At 42.6% G+C, this 12,379-nt stretch overlaps 1 protein-coding gene across 1 annotated transcript in view; it reads right to left on the bottom strand.

The window, feature by feature from the left end:
- PCSK2 (proprotein convertase subtilisin/kexin type 2) overlaps window positions 1-10,162 on the bottom strand; it is a 193,636-nt gene extending 183,474 nt beyond the window's left edge. The window contains exon 1 of the mRNA XM_054022004.1: window positions 9,738-10,162. Coding sequence (XP_053877979.1) covers window positions 9,738-9,917 — 180 coding nt within the window. The 5' untranslated portion in view covers window positions 9,918-10,162. The remainder of the gene's footprint in view (window positions 1-9,737) is intronic.
- Window positions 10,163-12,379: the final 2,217 nt, after the last annotated feature.

The raw sequence follows: 12,379 nt of genomic DNA on the forward strand, positions 1-12,379 counted from the left end.
TGTCGGATCCTGGCTAAGGACTGGCCAGCTATGCTGGAAGAACTGTGGTGAGAAACAACTTAGAACAAAAGACTCTAGCTTGTTAAGTTAGATTTTAGTCTCAGAAGCATATTTTGACTTTTGTTGGTTTGTAACCATTTCTATCCCAATTCCTTCTACTTGGTATCACTTAAATAGCTGTTCTCTGTTGATAAACTTAATCTTGTTTGATTATACAACCATCTCAGTGCAGTGTTTCAAACTGACAGGTAAAATCCTCAGCCAAACTAACTGGCCAGTGCTGTGGACTCTGTCTGTAAAGGAGCAGTGACCTGGATACGGTTTTGTGAGTGCTACAGTGGGAGGGGCTGAGCTCTGCAGAGGAGACAGTTTGGGGGGAAACTCAGGGCTGAAGGGGCTGTTGGGGTCACCCTGCAAGAAGTAACCACGCTGGTGGAAGCCAGGGTGAGATCATTGTGCTGAAAACAGGCTGCTGGTGTCAGGGATCTGAACCAAAGCTGCACAGCACAAAGGCCTACAGGGTAGGCAGTGACAACCCCTTACTGGTCTGGGTTGAACCCCAAACCGTCACAGCCTCTCAGTTAAGTCTGCCAACAAATTAATGCCAAACATGCTGTTGGTCCTGTGATAGAGTCACTTATCCTTAGGATCTGGACTGTCAGTTTACACCTATCACTATTGAATTATGCTGGATTTGAACCGATGACCTAGTAATCAAAGGCTCTATTTCAACTATACCATCCTGTCCCCTTAGTGCTTAGTTTTCTCCATACTGCAATGGGATTTTTAACTTCCACCTGGTCTGCTGCCAGAGCTCAATGCTTCCCTCAAAAGACAGCATTTTTAAAAGTGCAACAATCCCTCTTCTGTACAGCACTGCAGTGTCAGCACTTTGGGACATATTCAGTCCCTGTGTAACTCCACTGAGGTCGAGGATGATCAATTTGACCTGTGTTTATCCAGTTCTGGTATTGAAATCATGACTTTGTGGCCTAGAGCCAAGAATGAAATAATCTAAAGAAACTCCAGTACTGGACTAGGTAGGGAAAAATAAAGGAAATAGAAAGAGCTATTTCATCTGTATCAACCCTATCACCTCAGGTAGCGCATCCTGCCACAAACCACGTGAGCACAGAAGTCTCCAGCCATAGCAGAACTGTACTGCTTCTGTCAATAAGAGGCATGAAGGGGAGAGGAAAGATTTGGAAGGGGGGTTGAGCTCACTGCATGCTATGGATCAAAGCTCTGCAGTAGGTTTTGTTGAGCTGCGGTAAAGAACTCCCTCAAAAAATTCAGCCTCTGATGTCAAAACATGTGGTGCTCCCTGATTAAAATATTCTCCCTGCACCCTCCTGCCCACAAAATATCCATTAATGTCTGATTTTCTCTTCCTCTCCCCTACCAAGTCTATTCACTTACTCCCCCTTAGAGTCTATTTATTCCAGGCTCTCACCAACCCCAATTCAATACATCAGTCCTTCATCGCCACGCCTCGCCTTGGGCTCCTCAACCCATCACCTTATCATGGAGGCTTCTTTAGGTGGCAGATGTTCCTCACAGTAGCAGCTCCGGGGGCAAGCAGGTGGCTTTTGGTCTCCACAGGCAGCTGTGATTATAGGCTGGTCATCCTGAGGCATCTGGCAATGTGGTGGCTAGTCAGGCCCCCACTGGTGGGATAGGTGGGTGGGGAATGAGTATTTTGGTGAGTGGCTGTCCCTTAGCTGTTGGTGAGAGCACACACCCTTCTGGCCAGCATCTCGCACTGGTAACTTAGGCAGCTCAGTACCTAGCCCTACTGGCTTTTGTGAATCATAGTCTAAGGTGCCTATTTCCCCCCATTTATTATATAGGGAGCCTAGGTACTTAACTCAGACTTTGTGAATCCCAGTAATTTTCTAGGCACCTAAACATTTGTGCATCCAGGCCTAGGTGCTTACCTTTCTCAAGATGCTCCTTCATGGGAGGACATGTACCCTGAAACAAGGGGGCCACATGACCCTCCTCCAGTTCCATCAGTGGGAGCAGTTCTAATAGATCCACCTTTCAAAGGCCATCTACAAATCCCAAGTACACAAGCTGGCAGAGCTAATGTAGCCTCAAATCAGTAGTGGTGAACACTGAGCAGCTTTGCCTGGGAGCGCAGATTCCTCATCTCCACAGAATTCCCCAGACTATAGCATGTCTTAGGCAACATTCATTGGGCCCTGCTCTTCACCTAATGTAAATAGAGCTAGAGCAATATATGCCAGTTGGGGGTCTGCCCCAGTATTTTTAAATCCTCCATTTATTGGAAGAGTTATTCACATGTTTATATTTCTTCTCTTGAAGATTTTTTCTCTGACACTGAGAAAACTGAACACAATTTTGAAGTAAAAATAAGTAAATGTACATTCCCAGTTCTGCCCTGTATCATTTAAAAGAAAAATGAAAAAGAAAAAAAGATCCATAATGTCTTTACTGGTCTTTGTCCTATAATCAATTTTGTCAGTATATTGAAAGAGTTGCTATAAATGTAACATTACCGAGAGTTCAGGTGATGTGCAGTAAACAACATCATAAATGCATGCAACTATATAAGCAGCCAGAGTTTTGTATCATTAGGACATCTACATGATTACAAATCTACAGCACCCAAACAATAACAAACTCTGATGGAGTTATTTCTAGAAGCAACCTTTGAATGTGTGTATTTTGCTAGAAAACAGAAATCACTCATGTTTCTAAACAATAAGAGATGCAATTACAGAGGGGAACAGCACTAGGGAAGTATGAATTTCTCGTTTCACATTCTATGCTCTTAAACAAAATTGAAAACTACAGCTGAGTAGATAATTATTTCAACCTTAACTACAGAGTTCACTACCAGTGGATGCTGCATTATTCAGGTCTATAGCAAATGAGAAGCTGTTTCATAGATGTTCTTTATGCTGTGTCGCAAATTCTTCCTTCTTTTTTTCTGCTCTGTGTGTTTGTGCGTGTACATACAATAACTGGTTTGTTTTTATTTGTGCTTGAATAGCAGTTTAAAGTGTTTCCTACCAGTGCTATATCTGCATCCATGGGAGAATGCAAAAAAAATAAAAATAAAAAATTCCAGACATTATGGGCCAAGCGCTTTTCCCAGCTACCCCTGTGTCACACTGGACTAACTTCAAAAACATCAACAGAATTACTCACTGGTGTGAGTAAAGCCCTTTATGCTCTATATCTTGGCCCCATTCAGTGATTAGATGCCAGGTACTAAGAAATGTATTTCTCTAACTGGAAGGATCCCTCAAAATCTAGCCTACTGTGTCTCTCCTCTCAGTTACTTTCTTCCCATTTTTTTCTAAAATGGGGAATGGTCCATCAGAACCCAGACATGTGCAATTCCAGCAGCCAGATCATACATTTCCTACTGGCTAATTGCTTCCTATCTTCTGAGCACATCAGTTCAGACACCAAGAAGTGTGAGTATGCATCATTCCCTTCTGGACACGTAAGAACCACCAAACTTGTGCTGCTCAGACAATACATAGGACATTTACTTTTTCATACCTTTTAATGCAGTTTGTATTATTAAAGTCTGATCAGTGAAATTAAAGCCTTGGATTCCTCATGAAATTTAAGTATCAAAGTTTATCTTTGGCTGATTATTTCTTTATAGTTTTAATGAGAAGTTTTCCTATTTTCATAATGAAGGAACATTTGTGCGAATGAATCTTCTAGGATGACATAAAATTGATTATTGAACTCCTCTTAGGGTGTGCTTTAGTCTGAGACCTGATCTTCAGCTCACTGATTTCAATGGGAGCAGAAACAGATCCTATATTTTAAAACAATACATGTCTATGGTGCACACACAAAGGCCTACATTTCCAAAGATTGGACTCCCCTTTTTCATCTGCATATATTTTCACCCGCACTTTACAGAGGCAAAGATCTGCTCCCATGATAGTAAACATTCTAACATCAGTACTTTGCCTATGCAAAACCAGCACTTTCTAGGGTTAGAAATGTGTGCAAACTCTACACTGATGCACTTACCCGCAAAGTGCAGACACAGGTATGTGCATAAAGAATTGGGAAGGTACATGCACAGAGGCTCAGGTAAAAGTCTGGCTGAACACTGATCTCCAAACAGGCCGCTAAACGTTTGAGTAAAATTGATAAGAAATTCTCAAGAGCCAAATCCTGCATTCCTTACTCACGCAAAATTCTCCATTTCAATCACTGAGCGTTTTCGGTGCACGAAAATGCAGGACTGAACCTTAAATATAGAAATAAAGCACATTTTAAATAGTGAAGGTAATTAGCCACTGGCCCAATTTTAAAAGGGTTGTGGTGGATCATCCAACATTGGCAATTTTTAAATCAAGACTGGATGTTTTTTCTAACAGATATCTGCCAGTTTAAACAGGAGTTAATAGAAAACCTATGGCCTGTGCTGTACAGGAGGTCAGACTAGATGATCTCAATGGTCCTTTCTGGCATTATAATCTATGCATGTATCCCCAAAAAAGCCTCTCTCAAGATTTAGGGGCTGATCCAGATCTGACCACTGTGAAAACTATCTTTATAGCATTCGGTGTGAAGTGGGAGCAGACCTAAAAACAATTCGGGGCCTGTATACGCAAAGGTATCTGAATAATCCTTGGATTATGGTTTTATTCAGAGAAAAACACAGAACAGGACCATTGAGAAGGAAGAAGGAGCCTGACCACTTCAGAAAAGGGAGTGGAGGGGATTTTGCCCATTGTAAAGAGCTCAACCGCTGCAAATCTGGCAGTCTGCCACTCATTTATATTTCTACACCATAGAAACTCCTGACCAACACTCTATGCTCCCGAAGTTTGTGCTGCGGCTCAAAAGAGGGAAAAGGGGATGTACCACAAGCAGTGCAGTGTCGTCATCGACAGTGCTGCTTGAATATAAGAACATAAGAACAGCTATCATGGGTTAGACCACAGGTCCATCTAGCCCAGTATCCTGTCTTCTGACAATGGCCAAAGCCAGGTGTCTCAGAGGGAATGAACAGAACAGGTAATCATCAAGTGATCCATCCACTGTCGCCCATTCCCAGCTTCTGGCAAACAGAGGCTAGGGGACACCATCCCTGCCCATCCTGGCAAATAGCCATTGATGGACCTTCCCTCCCTGAACTTATCTGGCTCTTTTTTGAACCTTTGCACTCAGACCAAATCCCCAAACTGTGTGCAGCACTTGTTGGAAGAAATGAAGACATGCAGCTAGGCCAGCTGGTGTTAAGCAAAATGGGGAGCAAAGCCACCGCCTGCTCAGGTATGTATCTTTGCTTTCTACATTGGCACAGATCTTCTACATATTTTCAGCCAATGCAGGATTTGGCCCATAGTTTGTAAGCTTGACTGCCATCTGCAACTGTCTCATGAGAGAAGAACTAAGAACTGGGAATGAGGATGCCAAAATCAAGAAGCAGAATTTAAATATTTGTTTCTGTAATCTGTACTGAGAAAAGCTCTATTGTAGAAACACTGATATTTTGTGAATATTGCTTCATTTAATAAACCAAAGTTTAATTTTCTTGAATAGAGAATACGAACACTAGGAAATGTGAAACATAGAACAATCCTGCTTCATTATGGATAGAGATTAGGTGACAATCTTTTTTTCCAACTACAATTTATTGATTGTATAATGGACTAGTGAGAGGTATGATATAATTCTGTGCGAAGTATAGTATGCAGAGTTGCCAAGACTTACAATTTTTTCGTGAGTCTAACAATATTTGCTATTCTTCTTCAAGTCCTGGATACTGGTTGCTCAGCTTTCATTTCCTAGCCTTCAGGGTTGTGAGCAAGAGCATGAAAACGTGATGCAAGAGCGCTTCGAGGGTTCAAAAGCGAATAAAGAGCCCTCCGAACATTTTTGGTTTTAAATCTCATGATTTTTTAATGTTTAGGGTTGGAAGGAGTGGGAACATGAAGAAATGAATGTGGTTTATAAGAGTGACCATTTTATGAGGAATTTTAGAGTTGTTTTAGGAAGGTGCAGATAAATTGGAAAGCTCTCAACCTTACAAATCAAAGTACATCATTAAAATGTAATTAAAGCAAAGAAGGGAGTTTAGGATTATTTGAAATACGATAAATTCAAGTTAAGATTTTCAAGAATCCGTGCCTAATGCCAGAATCCCAGATCTATATTTAGGCACCTGATTTTCAAGAGGGATGAGCACCCAGCATCTCCCACTGAAGTCCTTGGGCACGACGCATTAGAAAAAAAATCAAGCCACTTATTTAGGGGCCCAAATATGGACTATAACTACCTCAGATTCGGAGCTAGAGTTAAAAGCCACAGGGGAGCCAAAGATTGAACTTGAGCTTCTGACTAGAGTTAAGAGCCAAGTTGCTGCATCTTCACTGCCATTTCAGCCTGAATTAGTTAACTAGGGTTAGCTAACCAAAGGTAAGAACACACTTTTTTTTTTTTTGCCATTGTAGACCTACCCAAAGGGGGTCTGGCCTGTCAAAGCACAGCTAGAATGCATAATATTAGCCCTCATTACAAATTTCTCAGGTATGTTTCACTGGAAATCTGCTGCTAAACAACCTGTTATATTAACTCATTTGTCAGTTATGAATGAACGCTGCATACATTGAATTAGATATTTTTAAAAGTCTTCTATGAAACGAATAGCTTAAACTATTTAAAAAAATATTGTCTGAATTATGTAAAAGGTAAACCACCTCTCCCATATGTATCCTATATTTACATATATGATATTCTGTGCCTGTGAAGAGACAGATATAAGACCAAATAAGTATGATATATTACCAAATGAGGGCTATACTCTGCCAGCTTTACTCTTGGTGAAAAGCACCTCCTTTGCAAGAAACACCCTTGAAATAAATGTGATTACCTGCAGAGTGAGGTGCTATTCAACATGAGTACGGAGGGCAGAATTTGGCTTGAGTGAATAATTTATCAGACTGCCAAACACGACCCTTGTGGTTGAAGAATGTAACCATGATCAGTGCTATCTGTGATATAGTTTAATATTTTGAGTATTTTCTGTATGTTTCATTATGCAATTTAGAACTTTGCAATAAAAAGATCTATTTAAAATAACTGGCTGTTTATTATTCGTATAGTGCCCATAGTTGTAGGTACCTATCCTGAAGAGTTTAAAACCGAAGGCGCTGATTCTGCATAGACATACACTACATATGCCCTCTTTTAACTTTTTGCACTGAGTAGTCCCATTAAAGTTGCCTCTGCAGGATCAAGATCTGAAAGTACACTAGATAAGACCAGTGAAGACATGAGAGATAAGAGTCTCCTGAGTTCACAAATACTGAAAAAGCAACAGAGCAGCTGGCACAAGCCAAAAGGAAGCAGAGATCGGAGCACTGAATCAGAGCCATCAAACCCTGTGCCAGACATAGTGAGGATCCCCCCGTCAAAGTGAAGATAGTAATCAGCCTCCTTTGTATTATCCTCTGCTACAGACCTTGCTAAATGCAACACATTTTAAAAATGGCACTGATATTTCCTCTGCCTCGAGAGAGAGAGAGAGAGAGTGTAGGGAGGGGGTGGAAGAAGGCACAGGTTGTTTGGGAATAACATCACGTAATCTAGAAGTCTCTCAGTGCAGTGTGTGAACCACAGCAGAATAGTTTATGAGCATGATTCCTGGGAGTCCACACACATCGCTGTGGGCTAGTCTGCTGGCCTGGCACTGCTTTTGTCTTTTTACCTGGAAGGTTTTACTCCTAAATAGAAGCATGTTCATGGAATATAGCTCCCTCTGCACAGATTATATGGAAAGCAGGTGCTCTGTTGGACACCTTAGGAGACCAGGAACTTTGCCTTGGCTCTCTGTTGTGAGAAGATACAAGAATAGGAGCCAGGCTTGTTCTTAATGTAAAATTAATATACCTGGGACAATTCTTAATATGCACAGGAGATGTGTCAAATTGCACAATCCCGGCTGTGGATTTCAGACAGGATCAGGACTCTCGCCCCCAGGCTGCTGGGGAGTGGCCCTTCCCCACCTCCTTCTCTCTCTCCTCTGAATTTTCCCCACCTGGATCATAAGAATATACACATTAAAAAAGCAAAGGTGAAAATAAGCACTGCCAGGGACCCACAACCTCACTAGTCAGCACAAGCAGTGACAGGTCCCAGGACATGGTGGCGAAGGAGCAGGCTGGGAAGAACAGGGGAGACTGATGCCCAAAGTGTCACATCCAACAAACCCCAGCAGTATACAGAGGCTCAGGTACAGGATCACTTCCAAAAGGCAGCAGCAATGAATTCCTGTTACTAACAGAACAAGGATTTCAGTCTTACCAACCAGCACAGTATCAGAGTCAGAGTTGGAATGAGGCCAAAGTGGTAATTTATTTTGCCTTAATTTCTCTAATGAAACCTCAGTGGAGCTGCCACAATACAGCCCAGATGCAGTTAGTTGCTCTGGAGAAGGCAGTCTAACTACACATTGGTTTTGATCTAAATGGAAGGGCCCAATCCACCGCTCCCTGACGTTAATGACCAGACTCCCATTCAGTACAATGGAAGTTGGATCAGGCTCTTATTGCATAACTACTGGGAAAACAAAAACACCTAAGAGCAGCAATGCTAACACAATTCCTCTCCCTTCTGGGAGTTTATCCTTACCCTGACGGCTACAGTTGTATTGGCCTCAAGCATTTAATCAAAGCTGTTCCATAGTTTAATCTATTTATTAATTATATTATTAATTATTATTATTATTATTCAGCTAACCCGGATTAAGAGATCCACATCTAGGTTTAATTCACATTTGATCTGGAGAGATTGCCAGTTTGGGTTTGCCTGGGTTGACTTCTCAGCAACCAGAAACAAAACAATGTCAAAAGGTGCTTCAAGTTCTCCAGGTCAAATAACTGTATACGATCCTGCATTACCTTTTATCAAGTTCTCTTGTCTTAAAATCTCACATTGCTCTTAGAGAAGACCATGAACATCGATTCCTCTGTCAGCCTGGCTCTGAGTGTCAAAGCAAATGTGAACCCTCACATGTAAGTTATGTAAGCTCCTTCGGTTAGTTACCTTTAAATCTTTGATAGCGGTGCAGTTTCTAAGCAATTTCCATTAGTGATCGCTGTATGTAGGCTTTAGGAAGCGATGGGTGTGCACCATGCATTCTTTTGTTCAGTTCCAGAAATTGCTTAATAGTATTTCAGGATGGGAGTTAAATTGGAGGATGTTTACACAGCAATTACTAGGTACTAAACTAACCATGCGGCGAAACTCCTTGTTTTTAGTCCAAGAAGCACTGATCTGAATCATAACGTGTCACCACTGATGAGTAGCTTGTAGTGGATCTTTGCAAATCCACTATTTCAATATGTTACACCACAGGAATTAAGGAGCAAATTTTAAAACAACTCTTATTTGTTTTCATTCCTTTATATTAACTTGCTAGCTGGGCTGATGGAGGGGTGCGTTCAAACAAATGATTTCCTGCCCTCTTTCTGAAAACTACCAGTTATCAGGTGCATAGACCCACAACATTCAAGCATGACCTTAGTACAAATTGAAGGGCATTTTAATTACACAACATATGGGGGGGAGGGGGACACACAACCCAACGGGGCTCTGTCTGCAGATGCATCCTATGTTATAAAATGCGTGCAGAGATCTCATCAACGTACAGCAGCGGCTGTTATCAAAACAATGCACCACGCCACGGCCTTAATTGTCAATGCAATTAAACAGCGAGAGGCTCTTACCTTTCGGACCCCACTAAAGCCATATTCGGCAGCGAGTTGCTTCGCTTCTGGCTCGCCCCCTCGGTGCAACTCCACCAAAAAATGATTCGTGTAGACGGCTATTTCAGCGGATGCCAAAAGAAGGAGACCCAGGCACAAGAGCCCAGCGATGGTCCCCGGGGTAATGCAGCCTCCCTTCATGGCTCTTGCCTAGTAGAGGGAGAGAATAAATACACTAACCCGCCGCCGAGGAGAGTAAAGATTTGGGGGGAGGCTAAGCCGGGTGCTGCTGAATGCAGCACATCAGCGTGTGCGCTCCCTCGGCAGCTGGCGCGGGGAGGAGGCGAGGCGGGGGAAGTCGGCTGGGCGGCTCGTGAGCTGCTGCGGGTGGGTCTGTGCGCGGGGGGTTCGCGGCCAGATCTGCATTGTCAGCTCCTCCTCGCCGCTAGTTCCGCGGCGGCTCCAGGAAAGCACCAACCGGCCGAGGTGAGATCGCAGCGCTGCCAATCACGTGCGGGGGGGGGCTGGGCCAGGGCTAACCCGAGGCGAGCGGTTCCCGCTGCTGCCTGATTCAGCACCCTGGAGAATTCCTCCATTTCCCGGGGCAAGGCGAAGGGGAGCCCGCAGAGACACGCGCTGTGATCAGCAGCAGCGCTACCCCTGTGGTATGTTACCATGGGGGCGAAAGGCTTGTTTCCCTTGGGGGACAGTGCTGAGCTAGGCGGCAGGAGATGCGCCTAGCCCCATGCTCCAGTCCCAAATATTGACATCAGTAGTACACCGTGACCGGGGCTGCCTTCCTTGCACGGGCTTTCCCCAGCCCATAACCGCCCAGCAGTGCTCGGATCCCAGTGTCCACCAGACTACAGTGCACTAATCAAGTATTTAAAGAAGGCGCCGGGACCCGCAAGGAAAGGGCAGTGGGTGACACTCCGGGGGACTCTAGCCTTGCTTCCCTCGCCACTGCCATGGTGAGAACGCGACTGTTTGTGTTTACAAGGACCTTGTGTTATGTGTCAGGTGAGGGGGTCCAGGTCTGAACTCGAACTTGTCCCGTTTAGTCATTAGATGAGGGCACGCTGAGCAGCACAGAAAATACAAGAGCCGACCACGTTTTTCCCTGTGCAGAGGGAAATATAAATCCATGTCAGGGAATGCACAAACAAAACCTTCGTTCCTGAGCCAGAGGAGTAAAACGAAGCTAAACCGATTCAGATCTTTTAAAGAAATGAATGATGTCCTGGCAGTTAAAGTAGTAAGGACTTAGATGGTTTCCTCTATTGGTGGCTGCATGAGGAAGCAAACACATGTCCGGTCATGAGAAGTATTCTTGTGACCCAGGTTTCATCACATTATGTGTGTGTGTAACCTACCTGGATGTATATTCTGTCCAATAAACTCTCAAACCCTCCAGCACACGGAGAGGAAAAGAAACAAAGCAACAGCCCATGCAACCTATGAGTGTTGTAAACACGCAATGAGATATTCCGAGCTAAATTTATGGGCAAAACATTTATAAGAATGGATATTGTCATTTAAATAAGGTAGTCAAGGATGAGGGTGGGGGGAACACAATGCACTAGCAGGGCTTCGTATAAAAGATAGAGCTTTAAAAGGGGGTGGAAACTCAGTTCTTTAGAAAATAAGCATTAAAAGCCTGCAAAGAGTCAATTTTCAAAACTCCAATGGGAATAAATAACACAGAAGACTGGATCCTATGATAGTTACTGTGTATTTCTGCAGGTTTACACAAATGTATTTATTAATGTAGCACTCAGAAAGATAAACTCCTTCAGTTGCCCCATCCTATTTTAAAAAGGAAGAGACATTCCCTGAGGAACAGAGAAAAACACACTCCTTTGAGATGTAACAATTGTGTTGTTATAGAGAGTGTGTGCAAAGTGGTTATTAATTTTGAAATAAATAGAGCAGTAGACTTGTGGTAATCCATTTTACAAATGGTTATAATGGAGTAGAGATTAAAACAATCTGCATAAAAGAATTTGTAAAACAGTAAAGATTAAAAGGTATATGGGTTGTCTATTTTCATTATCCTAAAATACCCTCCAGAGAAGGAAGGAACAGATAATCACAGTGATAGAACAGACACTCCGAAAACAAATGGGAGCTGATTTATTGTGACAAATTATTGATTTCCTTCCTCTGCATAAAAATCCCCTACTTAGGCAGAAGAAAAATGAAATTCAGGGCCTGATCCAAAATACATTTAAACCAATTTGAAAGCTTTAAAATGAATTACTAATGCTAAAAAAGGTATGCATTACAAATGGAATATCGGGGAGAAAAGCAATCTCTGCAGCCTATTAAAGAGTTTATGTCAATGAATTGCAGGTTTTTAGATGCCTGTTCAAAGAGCAGGTATTTACTGAAAATAATGTCAGACACTATAAAAAAAATCCACATTCTTTTTTTTAATTGATCCTGTGATACGCCCATTGCAAAATGCTTCTTTTTTTTTTTAACTACTAAAGCATTTGACACGTTCCTGGGGAGTTTTGGTGCTGATGAAATTACAGGATGAATAGCACTAATTAGAGCTTGCCAGAGAGGAAGCAAGGACTGTAGTGACTTCTGCGCAAAGTTTCTCACGGATAGAAGGGGAGATTTCTAGGATCTACTTGCCTCAAACTTCAACTTCCCTA

This window comes from Malaclemys terrapin, chromosome 3 (genome assembly GCF_027887155.1).
Source record: "Malaclemys terrapin pileata isolate rMalTer1 chromosome 3, rMalTer1.hap1, whole genome shotgun sequence".
In the NCBI taxonomy this organism is placed as follows: Eukaryota; Metazoa; Chordata; order Testudines; family Emydidae; genus Malaclemys; species Malaclemys terrapin.